This window comes from Labeo rohita, chromosome 18 (genome assembly GCF_022985175.1).
Source record: "Labeo rohita strain BAU-BD-2019 chromosome 18, IGBB_LRoh.1.0, whole genome shotgun sequence".
NCBI lineage: Eukaryota > Metazoa > Chordata > Actinopteri > Cypriniformes > Cyprinidae > Labeo > Labeo rohita.
Window position 1 is genome coordinate 18,918,011 of NC_066886.1, and position 15,170 is coordinate 18,933,180.

The following is a 15,170-nucleotide window of genomic DNA, read 5'->3' on the forward strand; positions in this document are numbered from 1 at the left end:
CACAGGTGCCACAGCACGTCTGTAAACACAGTTTGGGCTCTATAGAGAGCAGAGCGAATATATTCAACATAAAAAGCAGCTGTGTCAGCTCACAATCCATTACATTCAGTCCATTAAATTGATAAATGTTTTGATATTCTTATGTTAACAGATGGAAATAAGACAAGCGAAATCATACAAAATGGATGTTGTTTTTATTTAGTACTGACCTGAATAAGACATCTCACATAAAAGACGTTTACATATAGTCCACAAGAGAAAACAGTAGGTGAATTTATAAAAATGACCCTGTTCAAAAGTTTACATACACTTGATTCTTAATACTGTGTTGTTACATGAATGATCCACGGCTGTGTTTTTTTGTTTAGTGATAGTTGTTCATGAGTTCCTTGGTTGTCCAGAACAGTTAAACCGCCTACTATTCTTCAGAAAAATCCTTCAGGTCCTACAAATTCTTTAGTTTTCCAGCATTTTTGTGTATTTGAACCCTTTCCAGCAGTGACTGTATGATTTTGAGATCCATCTTTTCACACTGAGGACAACTGAGGGACTCTTATGCAACTATTACAGCAGGCTCAAACGCTCACTGATGCTCCAGAAGAGCTGGGGGTGAAAACTTTTGAACATTTTTTCTTATTTTGCCTAAATATCATATTTTTTTTCATTTGAAACTGCCCTTCGGAAGCTACACAAGATACTTACATGTTTCTCAGAAGACAAAATAAGTTAAATTTACCCTGATGGTCAGATTCAAAAAGTTTTCACCCCCCAGCTTAATGCATCAGGTTTCCTTCTGAAGCATAGATGAAAGTATAGTATATCTCTACCCACTTATGTTATAACATGTTCAAAATAAACCCTAAGTGTATTTACGGTTGTCTTGCTATGAATCTAGACCTAAATATGGTTTGGCTGTAATCTTATACCTGTCTTAAGAGGCAGAAATAAGTGTGACATTGATAAGGGCTGGGTTTTCAAGTTGGTGTTCATCCAGACCTTCCCAGTTTGTTCTCCTACACTCTTTGTTCACTATAATTTGTATGAGCTCTGAAGCATTTAACCATCACATTAGCGCTGATTGTTTGCGTCTCGTGGTGTAAAGTGTTCCTCATCTGCCAAATCCCAGTGCTGCTCTGGGCCTATTTATACAAGGATGAGCTAAGCCTGCAGATCATGAGGCTCAGCACAGCAGCTTACCATGAGACCACCATATCAGACAGCAAAGGTTCAGAATGCTTTAGTGCTCACAACAGACCTTATTAATGGGTCTGCTTCATTCATTAAAGATATTGTATTTTTTATTTTTATTTTTATTTTTTTTCAGTTAAGTACATATTTCTGTCTTCTAACACTCAGATGATGTTCATTTATACACTTAAACAATATAATCTCAAAATGAATATTATATAGAGAGTTTACACTTACGTCACAGTTTGGTCAGTTACCCAGATGCGTGGTCATATTGGCGATACTCAGATGTAAACAACAGCATGGATTGCACAGGTAATCTACTACTGATTACATTGTTGTGCTAATTTATGCTGTCTAAACCACGGGAAAAAATGTGTAGAAGCTGCTAAATCATATAGAGAATCACTTAGTAGGCAGGAAAGGGCGCAATATTTTGACAAACTAAAGTTTATAGGTGGTAAAGATAATTCTCATTAAGTTAGTATCTTCAAGCATTTTATATGTATTCCAAAATAATAACTTAAGGCAGTAACAATTTAAACAATATAATTTTTGTCAATCTGTGTGCAGCTATTCTTTTTAGGGGTTTAGGGGAGTAGCCCTGAAACCCTATTGTAAGCGAACTCCATGTAGAACTAATTGTGCAAACCAAACCGTAAGTCGTAGAGACTTGAAACTTGGAAGGATGGTAGTACTCACAGAGCGTACAACATGACCAAGGCTCGCCCCAGTCGGCCTGATGAGGGTGCTACAGCGATCAAAAGTACAAAATCAGCGTACAAAAAGTATGGTTTAGGTTTAACTCCTAACCCGTCAGTCGCAGGCTCAAGTGTCTTAAGCCATTGGAATCCTTGGCTCACGCCGGACAAAACCAAACCGGTGCAGAAAGATTCTCTGGAGAGTGAATATCAATAATTATCAAAAAAAAAGTTGAACTTTCGACTCACCGTCACAAGGGGATGCCAAAACATTTGCAAGGGGCAGGGCCTCTTAAGTAAAATGCCTCCTGAACAGAATGAGATATCTCCGCCAAACTCAGAACCCTTATGTAAAAGCTCAATCTGAGATCAAGAAAAAAAAATCATGAGTTTGGCCACTTAGCGCTATAAGAGGAAAAAACATAAAAATGGCTATAACTACACAACCATTTGTCCTATCTAAATGAAAATCGGGGTGTGAACGGTCTTGATCTGAAGTGCCACAAGTGTTAACAAGGACATTTGTGTATCTCAAAAAACATGGCTGTCATTGGTCAACGAAATTTGAGCACCTGTTTGACAAGGTTTACAGAGGCCGATTGGAATGAAACTCGATGGGCCTGTTCGACTCATGGCCCCAAAGGTCTGAGAGAAATTTGAAAGAAATCGGTCACTGGGGTGCGATATTGCATTTTTCAAGGTTTGTTAACGTTTGTATGCTGCACAATATTTGTATCATCTGATAGAACTCCTCATTCCTGACAACTTTGCCTCTAGAACCACTGCTGTCAGTCAAATCATTTGTTAAATGATTGAGTAAAAAAAAAACTACTTTTGCGAACTAGTCCTAGATTTTTTTTGCTCAATCTGGAAAAAAACACTGCAGTACAATTCTCTGGACTCTCTAGGTCAATAATTATTAAATAAAATGTTGAAATGTGCCCTTTTGGGAAGCTATGATGGGGTCATTTACATACATACATACAGCCTAAAGGAAAACTGTATAGCTGTCGCTATAACAGTCATTAATGTTAAAAAATTACCTGGATTTGCCAAAAATGCATTTTTAAATCAATTTAGGTGGTTACAGACTTACTAAATAATGTATTTTTTATAATGTAAAAAACAATGTATTTTATGTGCTTAAATGCCCTAAAAGTGCATGACCCTGGTAATCGCTGCTTGCAGCTATATTTAATAGTTAACTTTTAATTTTTTTTTTTACATTTTTCGGATCATCAGTCATCAAACCTTGGTAAATGTTTACAGAGATTTACGTTAAATTTCACCAAGCTAATTACTTACTAAAAACTCCCACAGATCTTGTTTTCATGCCATTTTAAGTTTAATTTTGACTTAACAAGGTGGTTGTATCTAAGTGTGTGAGTTGTTTACTTACTTTTATAAATCAGTCTTCCCATGAAGCTATTATATTGTTCATAAAGACTGATTCGCGAACGTGGACGAACACAAGAGGCGGGATTTATCGCATGAACCAATCACAGCCAAACGTAACCAGTCATATTCGATGTAACTTTTCCTGCTGGTGTCGCTGTTGGACAATGTTTCTTTAGAGCAAAGAGTGATTTATACACTTTTTAATGTTACATTTTCTAATACTGATGTTGTTTTATTGTTGTACTACACGTTTCTTTAAATCTCATCCAATATTTTGAGGAGGCACTGCCTCCCTTGCCTCTTTGGAGGAAACATATATGTTATGAATTTAAAATTAATATTGTGCGAAACATTTTTAACATTCAATTCATAAATATTAATACATAACATATCAGGTATCTGCCACCCTGTACTTTTAGTATTAGCATTTATGAAACATTCTGGATGGTTGCTTTTGTCTCTGGATTTTGAATTTGGTCCAAGGAGTGTGAATCACCCAGTGTTTTGCTATTTTAAAAATTCATATACCTGTAAGTATTAGGGTTGTACTCTCTCTCTCTCTCTCTCTCTCTCTCTCTCTCTCACACACACACACACACACACAGTGTTCTTTCTTCCAGCAACAAATCTGAGATCATGCCCCATTATTACGTTAAATTCTGTCTACTTTAAAACACTAAAATGTGACCAACTCTTAAAATCATTGTCAATGTGATCTCTGTAAATTAATTACTTTGACCTTTGGATATAAAACATCATAAGTAGTACATATATACTGTATTATTGACCATATTTTTCACGAGGGCTTTAATACCAGCTGAATACTGAATCATCTGTTTATCGTAGAAGTGTTTTAGTGACTAAACATCTCACACCTAGAGCTTTTTTTAAAGGGCTCTATGCCCTTACAAAGGATAGACTGGCCCCGTTTCCTCTATGCAGGGGATTGTGGGACAGAATGTGCCAGGGAAAAAAAAAAATCTCTGAAACCTACTGTACAGAACGTAGAAGATAAATCGTGAGGTTTGAGTTTTGACAAAAGTGCTGTTACAGAAGAGAGAAAAAAACACCCTAGGACACAGTGAAATATGAAGGAGAGAGAAAGACAGAGAACAAATGATGGAGAAAAGGAGGTTGGAGAGAGAGAGAGAGAGGGAGAGAAGAAGAAGGAAGCACAGGATATGGCTACATCATGAGTCAGTGGAGGGAACAGCTGAGAATGCTATACGTGACAGGTGGAGAGTGTTTGGAAGCGGGTGTGTTTATTACTGTATTTACACGCTGTGTGCTGTGAGTGTACTAGCCCTTGTGTGTGTTAGTCTCACTAATGTGAGTGCTGTCATTCAGCATGTTTGCACGTCTCACTATGAATAGGTATTTATTGGACCCCATTGTCACAAGTCATTGTCACCTTTACCATCTGGCCCTGTTCATACTCTCACTTTTTTTTCTCTTCCTTTTTCACGATTTGCTCTGGCTCACAGGAAGACCAAGTTGTGCTCCAGTGCACTGCAACTGTTCTGAAGGAGCAGATCAAACTATGCCTTTCCTGTGAAGGCTTCGGGAACCGTCTGTGCTTTCTAGAGACAACGTCAAATGCCCAGGTACAGTCATCAAAAAGGTGTCAGGGTGTTGATATTCCCGGCAGGAAAGCCACTCCTCATTACTAATACCAAACTATTACAGTGTACCATGTTTAGCTATATCACAGTTATTTTCTAAATAACATATAGTTACATATAAATATATTAAATATATATATAACAGTTATTTTGTTGTTGAGTTATTCACATTTTCTTATTCGATGACAACTTATTTAGATTATATGATGTTTCTTTTGTAACCTGTGTACATTATGGGTCTTTTTTTTAGAAAACAAAAATGGTTCTACAGATGATGATCTGTGTAAGGCAATTAATAATAAATAATAAATAATAAATAATAATAATAATAATAATAACAACAACAATTTTTGACCTTTCAGTCTGAGTTAAATCTCTTTTTTTTTTGGCTAATTTTATCTGTAAAAGGAAACCTGCCTAATAATTATGCACACCTGAATACAAGAAGTTGTTCACTTCCAGCCATAATGGACATTTATATATCACTTATAAATGATTAAATACAAATTAATAGTAGTTATAAAGATTGATGTGGTTCAGAATTGGTAAAATGTGCTTGGAAAAAAAAAAATGATCAGAATATCAACTTGCCTAATAATTATACATGCACTGTATATATTCTAAATTTTAAATAATTTGATTATAATTATTTTATTGTTTATATATTTTATTATATATTGCATATATGTGTATATTTTTATTTTTTATATATTTTATTATATATTGTTGTGTGTGTGTGTGTGTGTGTGTGTATATATATATATATATATATATATATATATATATATATATATATATATATATATAATTTATTTTTAATTACCTAAAATTATTAAATTAATTATAACATTGTATAGGCATTGTTATTTTATTAATATTTTAATAATACCAGATTATTTTACTGTACCACAGAAAATATGAATAATGCACAATTTTGTGTAGATTTGTATATAATTTTGTATAGACAGACAGACAGATTATAGATATATAGATAGATAGATAAACAGATATGTATAAACAGATATAGATAGATATAGATATAGATATAGATATAGATGATAGACAGATAGATAGATAGACAGACAGACCAATCAATCAGTCAATATACAGACAGACAGACAGATAGTTATGTATAAACAGATTATAGATAAAACGAGAAAATATACATAATATACGGTATATACAATAATATAAAGATGTATATTCAAAGCATATAGAAATATGTAAACAGATAGATAGATATGTATAAACAGATTATAGATAGACAGACAGATAGATATGTATAAACAGATTATAGACAGATAGATAGATAGAAAGATAGATAGATAGATAGATAGATAGATAGATAGATAGATAGATAGATAGATAGATGTAGATGATAGAGAGATAGATAGACAGACAGACAGTCCGATCGATCAGTCGATACACAGACAGACAGATAGATACAGACAGACAGATATGTATAAACAGATTGTAGAACAAACGAGAAAATTTACATAATATACAGTATATACAATAATATAAAGATGTATATTCAAAGCATATAAAAATATGTAAACAAATAGACATTGACAGATATATAGATAGATATGTATAAACAGATTATAGATAGACAGACAGATCGATCGATCGACGGACAGACAGACAGATAGATAGATAGATATGTATAAACAGATTATAGATAGATAGATAGATGATAGATAGATATAGATGATAGAGAGACAGACCGATCGATCAATCGATACACAGACAGACAGACAGATATGTATAAACAGATTATAGATCAAACGAGAAAATATACATAATATACAGTATATACAATAATATAAAGATGTATATTCAAAGCATATAAAAATATGTAAACAGATAGACATAGACAGATAGATATATATAAACAGATTACAGATAGACAGACAGACAGACAGACAGATAGATAGATAGATAGATAGATAGATAGATAGATAGATAGATAGATAGATAGATAGACAGACAGACAGATAGATATGTATAAACAGATTATAGATCAAATGAGAAAATATACATAATATACAGTATATACAATAATATAAAGATGTATATTCAAAGCATATAAAAATATGTAAACAGATAGACATAGACAGATAGATATGTATAAACAGATTATAGACAGATAGACAGATAGATAGATAGATAGATAGATACATATTGATGATATAGAGATAGATAGACAGACAGACAGAACGATTGATCAAACGATATACAGACAGACAGACAGATATGTATAAACAGATTATAGATCAAACGAGAAAATATAGTTAATATACAGTATATACAATAATATAAAGATGTATATTCAAAGCATATAAAAATATGTAAACAGATAGATAAATATGTATAAACAGATTATAGACAGACAGACAGATAGATAGATAGATAGACAGACAGACAGACAGAAAGACAGATATGTATAAACAGATTATAGATAGATAGATAGATAGATACATAGATAGATAGATAGATATAGATGATAGAGAGATAGATAGACAGACAGACCGATCGATCAACAGACAGATGTTTTATTTGAATTTGGTTTTTTTTTTGTTTCAAACTATATACTTTGTTTTTATTAAAATTACATTTTATATGCATATTGTTATTTTATTCATATTTGATTTTATTTGTCTGTACACTAAGAAACTGTACATGCAGTAGACATAGAAACCGTGCTGCACTGTGTGTATTTACAAGCATTGGTAAAAGCTGCAGACAACATTTTTCATAACAAAACATTGTTTCTAAAGATTTCATGAATTGGTAAGGTTAGACTGCTGACATAACAATTTAATTTGTTAATTTCAAAGCAATTAAGCATGCATAAGTCTAAACATTTGTGTATTTCTTCATCTTCGTCTGCAGAATGTGCCGCCTGATCTGGCAATCTGTGCCTTTGTACTGGAGCAGTCGCTCTCAGTACGAGCCCTGCAAGAGATGCTGGCCAACACCGTGGAGATGAACGAGGTGAGAGTCTCCATGAAGGAGAGAGAGAGAGAGAGAAGGATGGAGAGGTGGTAAGCAGGGAGTGATTCAAAAAGCAGAGGGTCAAAAAGAAAAGGAATGATGAATAAAGTGTAGGGATAACTCAAAAGATCTAAATATTAGGTCCTTTTACAGTTTACAAATGCATACAGTATGAACTAGTGATCAGAAAAACAGCTATATGGAGTGCGATAGATAGATAGATAGATAGATAGATAGATAGATAGATAACTTTTCAAATGTTTTTTTAGACTTTTGGACCCCATTTTATATCTATTTTTTGTATCTACAACAGCCATATTTTGCTCTTAATTGTAACCTTCTGTTTTGTTATATTTTGCATGGGGTCATCCTAAACCCAGTTTATAAGAGGTATATTCTGGCATTAGAGGCTAAAATTGTTAGTTTAACTTAATTTCCTGTACTTTTTGTCTCTCTCCTGACCTTTCATCTCCCTTTCCTGCCAACTTTAGGCAGTCGATTTGGATAAATGGGTATGTCTCATGTCTCATCGTAACCTCAGCACCCTTCCTCTCCTCTGTACCTAAATCTCCTACTCAGTGTCCGGTGTGGATGAAATAATGCTGTAGCTCTCTTCACCCCTAAACCTTTACTTCTGTCTGACCTTTGACCTCTGTCACCTGTTCGGCACTTTGTCTGGTTTGGTTGGAGATGGAATCCCATTTGGTCTCCAAATGGCATTTCAAATGACACCTTGTCTGTGTGTATAAGTGTGTACATTTGTAAAAAAAAGAGAGAAAGAGAGAGAGAGCATTCCAGTGTGTAAGATGAGATCAGTGCCACTGAATCCTGGTTAAGGATATGATCTTCAGTGCACGGCCTACAACACTAACACCCAATCCTGGCCAACGTGAAAGCTGATAAGCAGGTCTACATGAAACCTATGGCCACACAGATCTGCACATTTTAAATGTCATTCATAAAGTATTACATGTACCTTGCCCGTAGCTTGTTTATTTATTAAATATCTTTGCTAATTTGATAATGGTGATTTTTCCCAATTTTATATATATAACAATTTCATTTGCATTAAAAACATTTTAATTGAAATTACATTTTTAATAGGTCTGCAGCATTCAGCAGATTTTCCAACAAATAATAAATAGATAGCAGGTTCTGTGGGCTTCAGATCCATAAAGAACATCTCATAAAAAACCCATTTGGAGATGCTTATCTGTAAAACAAGGAAGCCCGTGTCCACCACTGAATAAAAAAAAAGTAATTGCGACTTTTTATCTCACAATTCAGACTTCTTTTCTCAGAATTGTGTGAAATAAACTTGCAGTTGCAAGTTATCAAGTCAGTATTGGGTGATATAAACTCACAATTCTGACTTCATAACACACAATTACGAGTTATTTAGTCAGAATAGTGAGATATGAACTCGCAATTATGAGAACATATCACAAACAAAATTCCCATTCAGAACTGGACTTTATAACTCGCAATTGAGAGGTTATATTTTAAAAAATCTGAATTGAGAGATACAAACTTGTTTTTGCGATTTGCGATTCTGACTTTATTTCTCGCAACTGCAAGTTTATATCATTCTATTCTGACTTTATAACTCACAATTGCAAGTTTATATCTACAATTTTGAGAAAAAAAAGTCAGATTTGCGAGATACATACCTGCATTTGCATTAAAAAAGTCAGAATTCTGAGTTTTTATCTTGCAATTCTGACATTATTTATTGCAATTGCAAGTCTCCATCTATTTTGACTTTATAACTCGCAATTGTGAGTTTATATCTCACAATTCTGAGAAAAAAAAGTCAGAATTGCAATAAAAAAGCCAGAATTGGGAGATGAAAACTCGCATTTGCGATTAAAAAGTCAGAATTGTGAGTTTTTATCTTGCAATTTTGCCTTTATTTCTCGCAATTGCAAGTTTATATACCTCTATTCTGACTTACTCAGAATTGCAAGAATAGTCAGAATTGTGAGATACAAACTTGCATTTGCGATTAAACAGTCAGAATTGCAAAATACAAACTAACATTTATGATAAAAAAAAAGTCAGAATTGTAAGTTTTTATCTTTTATATCCATCTATTCTGAATTTATAACTCGCAATTTGCGGTAAATAAAAGTCAGAATTGTGAGTTTTTATCTTGCAATTCTGACTTTATTTCTTGCAATTACAAGTTTATATCCATCTATTCTGACTGTATAACTCACAGTTGTGTTTATATCTCACAATTCTGAGAAAAAAAGTCAGAATTGCAAGAATAGTCAGAATTGTGAGATACAAACTTGCATTTGCAATTAAAAAAAATTAGAATTGTAAGTTTTTATCTTTCATATCCATGTATTCTGACTTTATAACTCGCAGTTTGCGGTAAAAAGACAGAATTGCAAGATACAAACTCGCATTTGCGATAAAAATACGTTTTTATCTCGCAATTCTGAATTTATTTCTTAAAATTGCATATTTATATCCTAGTTTATATCTCACAATTCTGAGAAAAAAAGAATTGCAAGATGTAAACTCACAACAGCAAGAAAAACTAATAGATAAAAACTAGCTGACTAACTACTAACTACCTGAATTTTATTCAGTGGTGGAAACGGGCTTCCATAGTAAAATGATTAGACAATTAAGAGTAAAAAAAAGTTTTTTTCTCCTCTTTTACACTACTAACTGTACTAGCCTCCTCAGTAGTATAGTCATTTATGCTAACCTAAAAAGTAAAATAAAACAATTTCGTACAATCATATATTTTTATAAATAATTAAAATTACATATACCTATGGAATTTGTAGTCCTACAACATAGGAATTCATATTTTCAAGCCATGAGTTCTCTCAAGAATTGTCTATGGGTTTTTATCATGCCAATTTTGGTTTAAAATACATATATAAAAAGTAGAAGTTAAATAGGAATGGCCAAGACGCTGACGCCTCAAGACGCCTAAGCCAGTACTAATATACACAGGCAAATGAAGAAGTAACATGCTGACCCAATCTAGATCAACACCGCTGTTGTGGTGAATTGACCCAAAAAATTCAATTCTGCCATGATTTACTCACCCTCATGTCGTTCCAAATGTATATGAAAAGGTGAAAGAAAAGGTTGTGAATAATGAACTGGCTGCTCTTTCTTGTGCACTTATAGTAAGTGGACCTTTTATGCTTCAAAAAGAACACATTAATTATTATAAAGTGGTCCAATTTTATGACAAAGAGAAACCAGCACATTATACAAAATATTTCTCTTTTTGTGATCCAAAAACAGATTTGGAGCAACATAAGGTTGATAAAAAATGTCAGAATTTCTTTTTTGGTAGAACCGTCTTTTTAAGGTCTGCTGCGGTGTGTGCTCTCTATCTCTTTCTCTCACTTATGTAATCATACTCATAAATAATTATGAGACTATAGACGAAACTCACTAATAGCAACAATAATCGTGTTCTCTTGCTTTTAATCCTTACTGGATGTTGAGAAAAGGTAAGCCGTCCGCAGGATGTGTTTGTTGTCCTCATGACGGCTGAATGTGACCTTTGACTCCTTGACTCTTCTGTTCATTGGTTGTTTCTGTCCTTATGTATGCTCTCTCCATGGTACTGTAACCCACTTCCTGTGAATGTCAACTTACAGTATGTGAAGAAATCTTTGGTACTTTATTCTTCTGTCCCTTCATAACAGTTTTTGTTTTCAGTCTACCTCTTCTTATGTCTCACTGTTGTCACCATGTGAAAACGATGGAGCTCTTCCCTTTCCTATGTAAAATGCTGCTGTTTACAATCCAACGTAGTCCACTTTGCTGAGTCCTTACAGCACTATTTGAGTACAAAGAAGTTGTGTTGACTTTATTTTTTCTGTTGTTCCTCAATCTCCAGTCATCTCAGGGAGGAGGACACCGAACGCTGCTCTATGGCCACGCCATCCTCCTCAGACACTACCACTCTGGCATGGTAAGAGAGATGCATGATGTGTTCTTTTCAACGCTTACTGATGTTTAATGCGATGGCACTGATGTTAAGGAGACATGTTTGTTACCCTGAATTACAGTATCTCAGCTGCCTGACGACATCACGTTCACTCACAGACAAGCTGGCCTTTGATGTGGGCCTACAAGAGGATTCTACAGGTACATATAATCCACAATATTATTATAAATGTGTTTTAGCAGTCTTTTTTTAATCCCCAAAAAACATGAACAATCTCAATTATCAAGACGTTTGGATTTTCAGTATGATGTCATACTGCTCAGGCCCTGCCCACAACCGCTGAAGGACTGTCCCTTATTAACATATTTGTGCCCTCAGCCATGCCGTCTGCCATTTTCCATGTAAAAGTCTTTTGTAAAAGTTAACATAAGAGTCTTTATTTTCTGGCAACATCAGAGCCACTGAGGATAAGGTGGATTAGTTTTGTTTTTGATGGTAATATGCCACCGAATACACAAAAAAAAAGGAAGAGAGGGGCGGAGTGAGCAGAAGCTCATTATCATTTAAAGAGACATGTACCGAAACAGGTCGCTGTGAACAGAGCTATTTCTGACAAGGTAAAAAGGGTGTTGATTTACATAAAAATTGAGATATTTTAATCAAAGTATGTTGCAGACTTTTCATGAAGACTCTAAAGAATCATACCAACTTGTGGAAAAGGCCATCCGATGTCCCCTTTAATAATATTGTATGAACAGTGTTATACACTACCAACTTTTTGAACAGTAAGATTTTTAAAGAAGTCTTTTCTGCTCACCAAGCCTGCATTTATTTGATCAAAAATACAGCAAAAGCAGTAATATTGTGAAATATTTGGTAACGCTTTAGATTACAACCCGCAAAGAACTACGTAAGTAAACTGAATTTACGGTGTATGTTTCTGTAATTATAGTGTACCTAAAAAGAACGTACATGTAGGTATACGGGAACAATATGTTACGTTTTGGTAATAGAGAGTAACAACCAGATATACAACCTGCAAAGAACTGCGTAAGTAAACTAAAGTTACGGTGAATGTTTCGTATTTATATTGTACCTACGTGTAAGTATAAGTGAACAATAGGTTACGTTTGGGTAATAAGGGGGTAGCAAACAGATATACAAATAATTTATAATAGATTAATTTAAAAAACTTAACAGGTACCTATTCTGTTAAATCGTAAGTTTGGTGTATCTATACGTAAGCTTTTTAAAATTACTGGGAAATTATACTCTTGTTCCATGTAATTACAGGGTAAGTGTGCCCTCTGCGGGCTGTAAATTAAAGTGGCGATTGTTCCCCTCTTGTTCAACGAAGTTACAGGGTACAATACATATAACAACGTGACGTAAAATGTGGTTCTACAAAATGTACATTTATTTACATTTTTACAGACACTAAATGTACAATACTGACATATTTACATCATCTAAACATTTAACGTTTACTTCATATGAAATTATAACATTTCATTCTGTTCTGTGTGATTTCTGTTGCCAGCTCGTTTCCAAGAATAGGTCTACATAATGTTATCATGACTACACGTTAAACCCTTAAAATAAATAATATTTCTGCAATCGTTTAATCATTCATGTAATATTAACTTCGTTTGCCGTGGTGGAACACAAAGGCGTTTTCTCTAACATGCTGTGACTAACAATAGAACCATAAAATACACCGAACACACATCATAATTACAAATTAAACCATTTTATTTGTGTGCTGTAACCCAGATCTTCAGAATCCATACGATTTGCGAGGACCAGAACCAAATTCAAGGCTTTGTCCGGCGATCTTCATCTCAATCTCTAGCAGCGAGTCCAGCAGCAACAGCCATAAACCCGTGCTAAAGTGCATTTTGCAACAGGAAAATCGGACGTTCATTGGCTCTCGCCTGCATTCGTCACAGATTACGACATGCCGTGTTTCTGGTGAGATGTGTTGGAATGACGCGCGGGCGCCTTCGAGGAGTGGATCAAGACAATAATCTGGATAATATTTTCAGCGATTAACAATTTAAATTCTGCTCTCATCCTACTGCACCTCAAACCTACTGTATTCCGCCAGAGAGGACTGCGGCTGCAAACGCATCGTTATTTGGATTACTTTTTTGTATGGCTGTTGACATTTTTGCAATAAATAAATGATTGTGATTGCACTTTCCTGTTTTTTTTTAATATTTTTATTACTGTTCAGTCATAGTTAACGTTAGGTTTAGAGGTAGAAGTGGGATTAGCGACTATAAAAAATATTTTTACTTACTTACCCTGTAACTTCCTTGAACAAGGGGGAACAATCGCCACTTTAATTTACAGCCCGCAGAGGGCACACTTACCCTGTAACTACATGGAACAAGAGTATAATTTCCCAGTAATTTTAAAAAGCTTACGTATAGATACACCAAACTTACGATTTAATAGAATAGGTACCTGTTAAGTTTTTAAGTAATTCCATTATAAATTATTTGTATATCTGTTTGCTACCCCCTTATTACCCAAACGTAACATATTGCTCCCTTATACTTACACGTAGGTACAATATAAATGCGAAACATACACTGTAACTTCAGTTTACTAGCGCAGTTCTTTGCAGGTTGTATATCTGGTTGTTACCCCCCGAATTACCAAAACGTAACATAGCCTATTGTTCTATTATACCTACACATACGTACTAATAGGTACACTATAATTACAGAAACGTACACCGTAAATTCAGTATACTTATGTAGTTCTTTGCAGGTTGAATATCTGGTTTGTTATCCCCTTATTACCCAAATATAACATATTGTTCCCTTATACCTACATGTACGTTCTTTATAGGTACACTATAATTACAGAAACATACACCGTAAATTCAGTTTACTTACGTAGTTCTTTGCGGGTTGTAATCTAAAGCGTTACCAAATATTTTTACTATTTAAAATAACTGCTTTCTATTTGAATATATTTTAAAATGTAATTTATTCCTGTGATCAAAGCTAAATTTTCAGCATCATTACTTTAGTTTTCAGTGTCACATGATCCTTCAGAAATCATTCCAATATGCTGATTTGCTGTGTAAGAACCATTTATTTATTTATTATTATTATTAACCATTTTTAAAACTGTTGAGTACATTTTTTCAGGATTCTTTGATGAATAGATCCAAAGATTTTGGATCTATTTCAGCATTTATATATAATTTTTATTTATTTTTATTTTTTGGAAAGAAATGATAGAAATTAATACTTTTATTTAGCAATAATGATTTAAATTGATCAAAAATGCAATAAAGACATTTATAATGTTACAAAA

General features: G+C 33.8%; 1 protein-coding gene across 20 annotated transcripts in view; it reads left to right on the forward strand.

Annotated features, from left to right (window-relative positions):
• ryr1b (ryanodine receptor 1b (skeletal)) overlaps positions 1–15,170 on the forward strand; it is a 117,726-nt gene that overhangs the window by 15,304 nt on the left and 87,252 nt on the right. For 15 of the 20 annotated variants that reach the window (XM_051135612.1, XM_051135618.1, XM_051135621.1 and 12 more), the window contains 5 exons: positions 4,772–4,891; positions 7,805–7,906; positions 8,398–8,418; positions 11,787–11,861; positions 11,959–12,037. In XM_051135612.1, coding sequence (XP_050991569.1) covers positions 4,772–4,891; positions 7,805–7,906; positions 8,398–8,418; positions 11,787–11,861; positions 11,959–12,037 — 397 coding nt within the window. The remainder of the gene's footprint in view (positions 1–4,771; positions 4,892–7,804; positions 7,907–8,397; positions 8,419–11,786; positions 11,862–11,958; positions 12,038–15,170) is intronic. The other 5 variants (XM_051135617.1, XM_051135622.1, XM_051135630.1 and 2 more) reach the window with 1 other exon arrangement.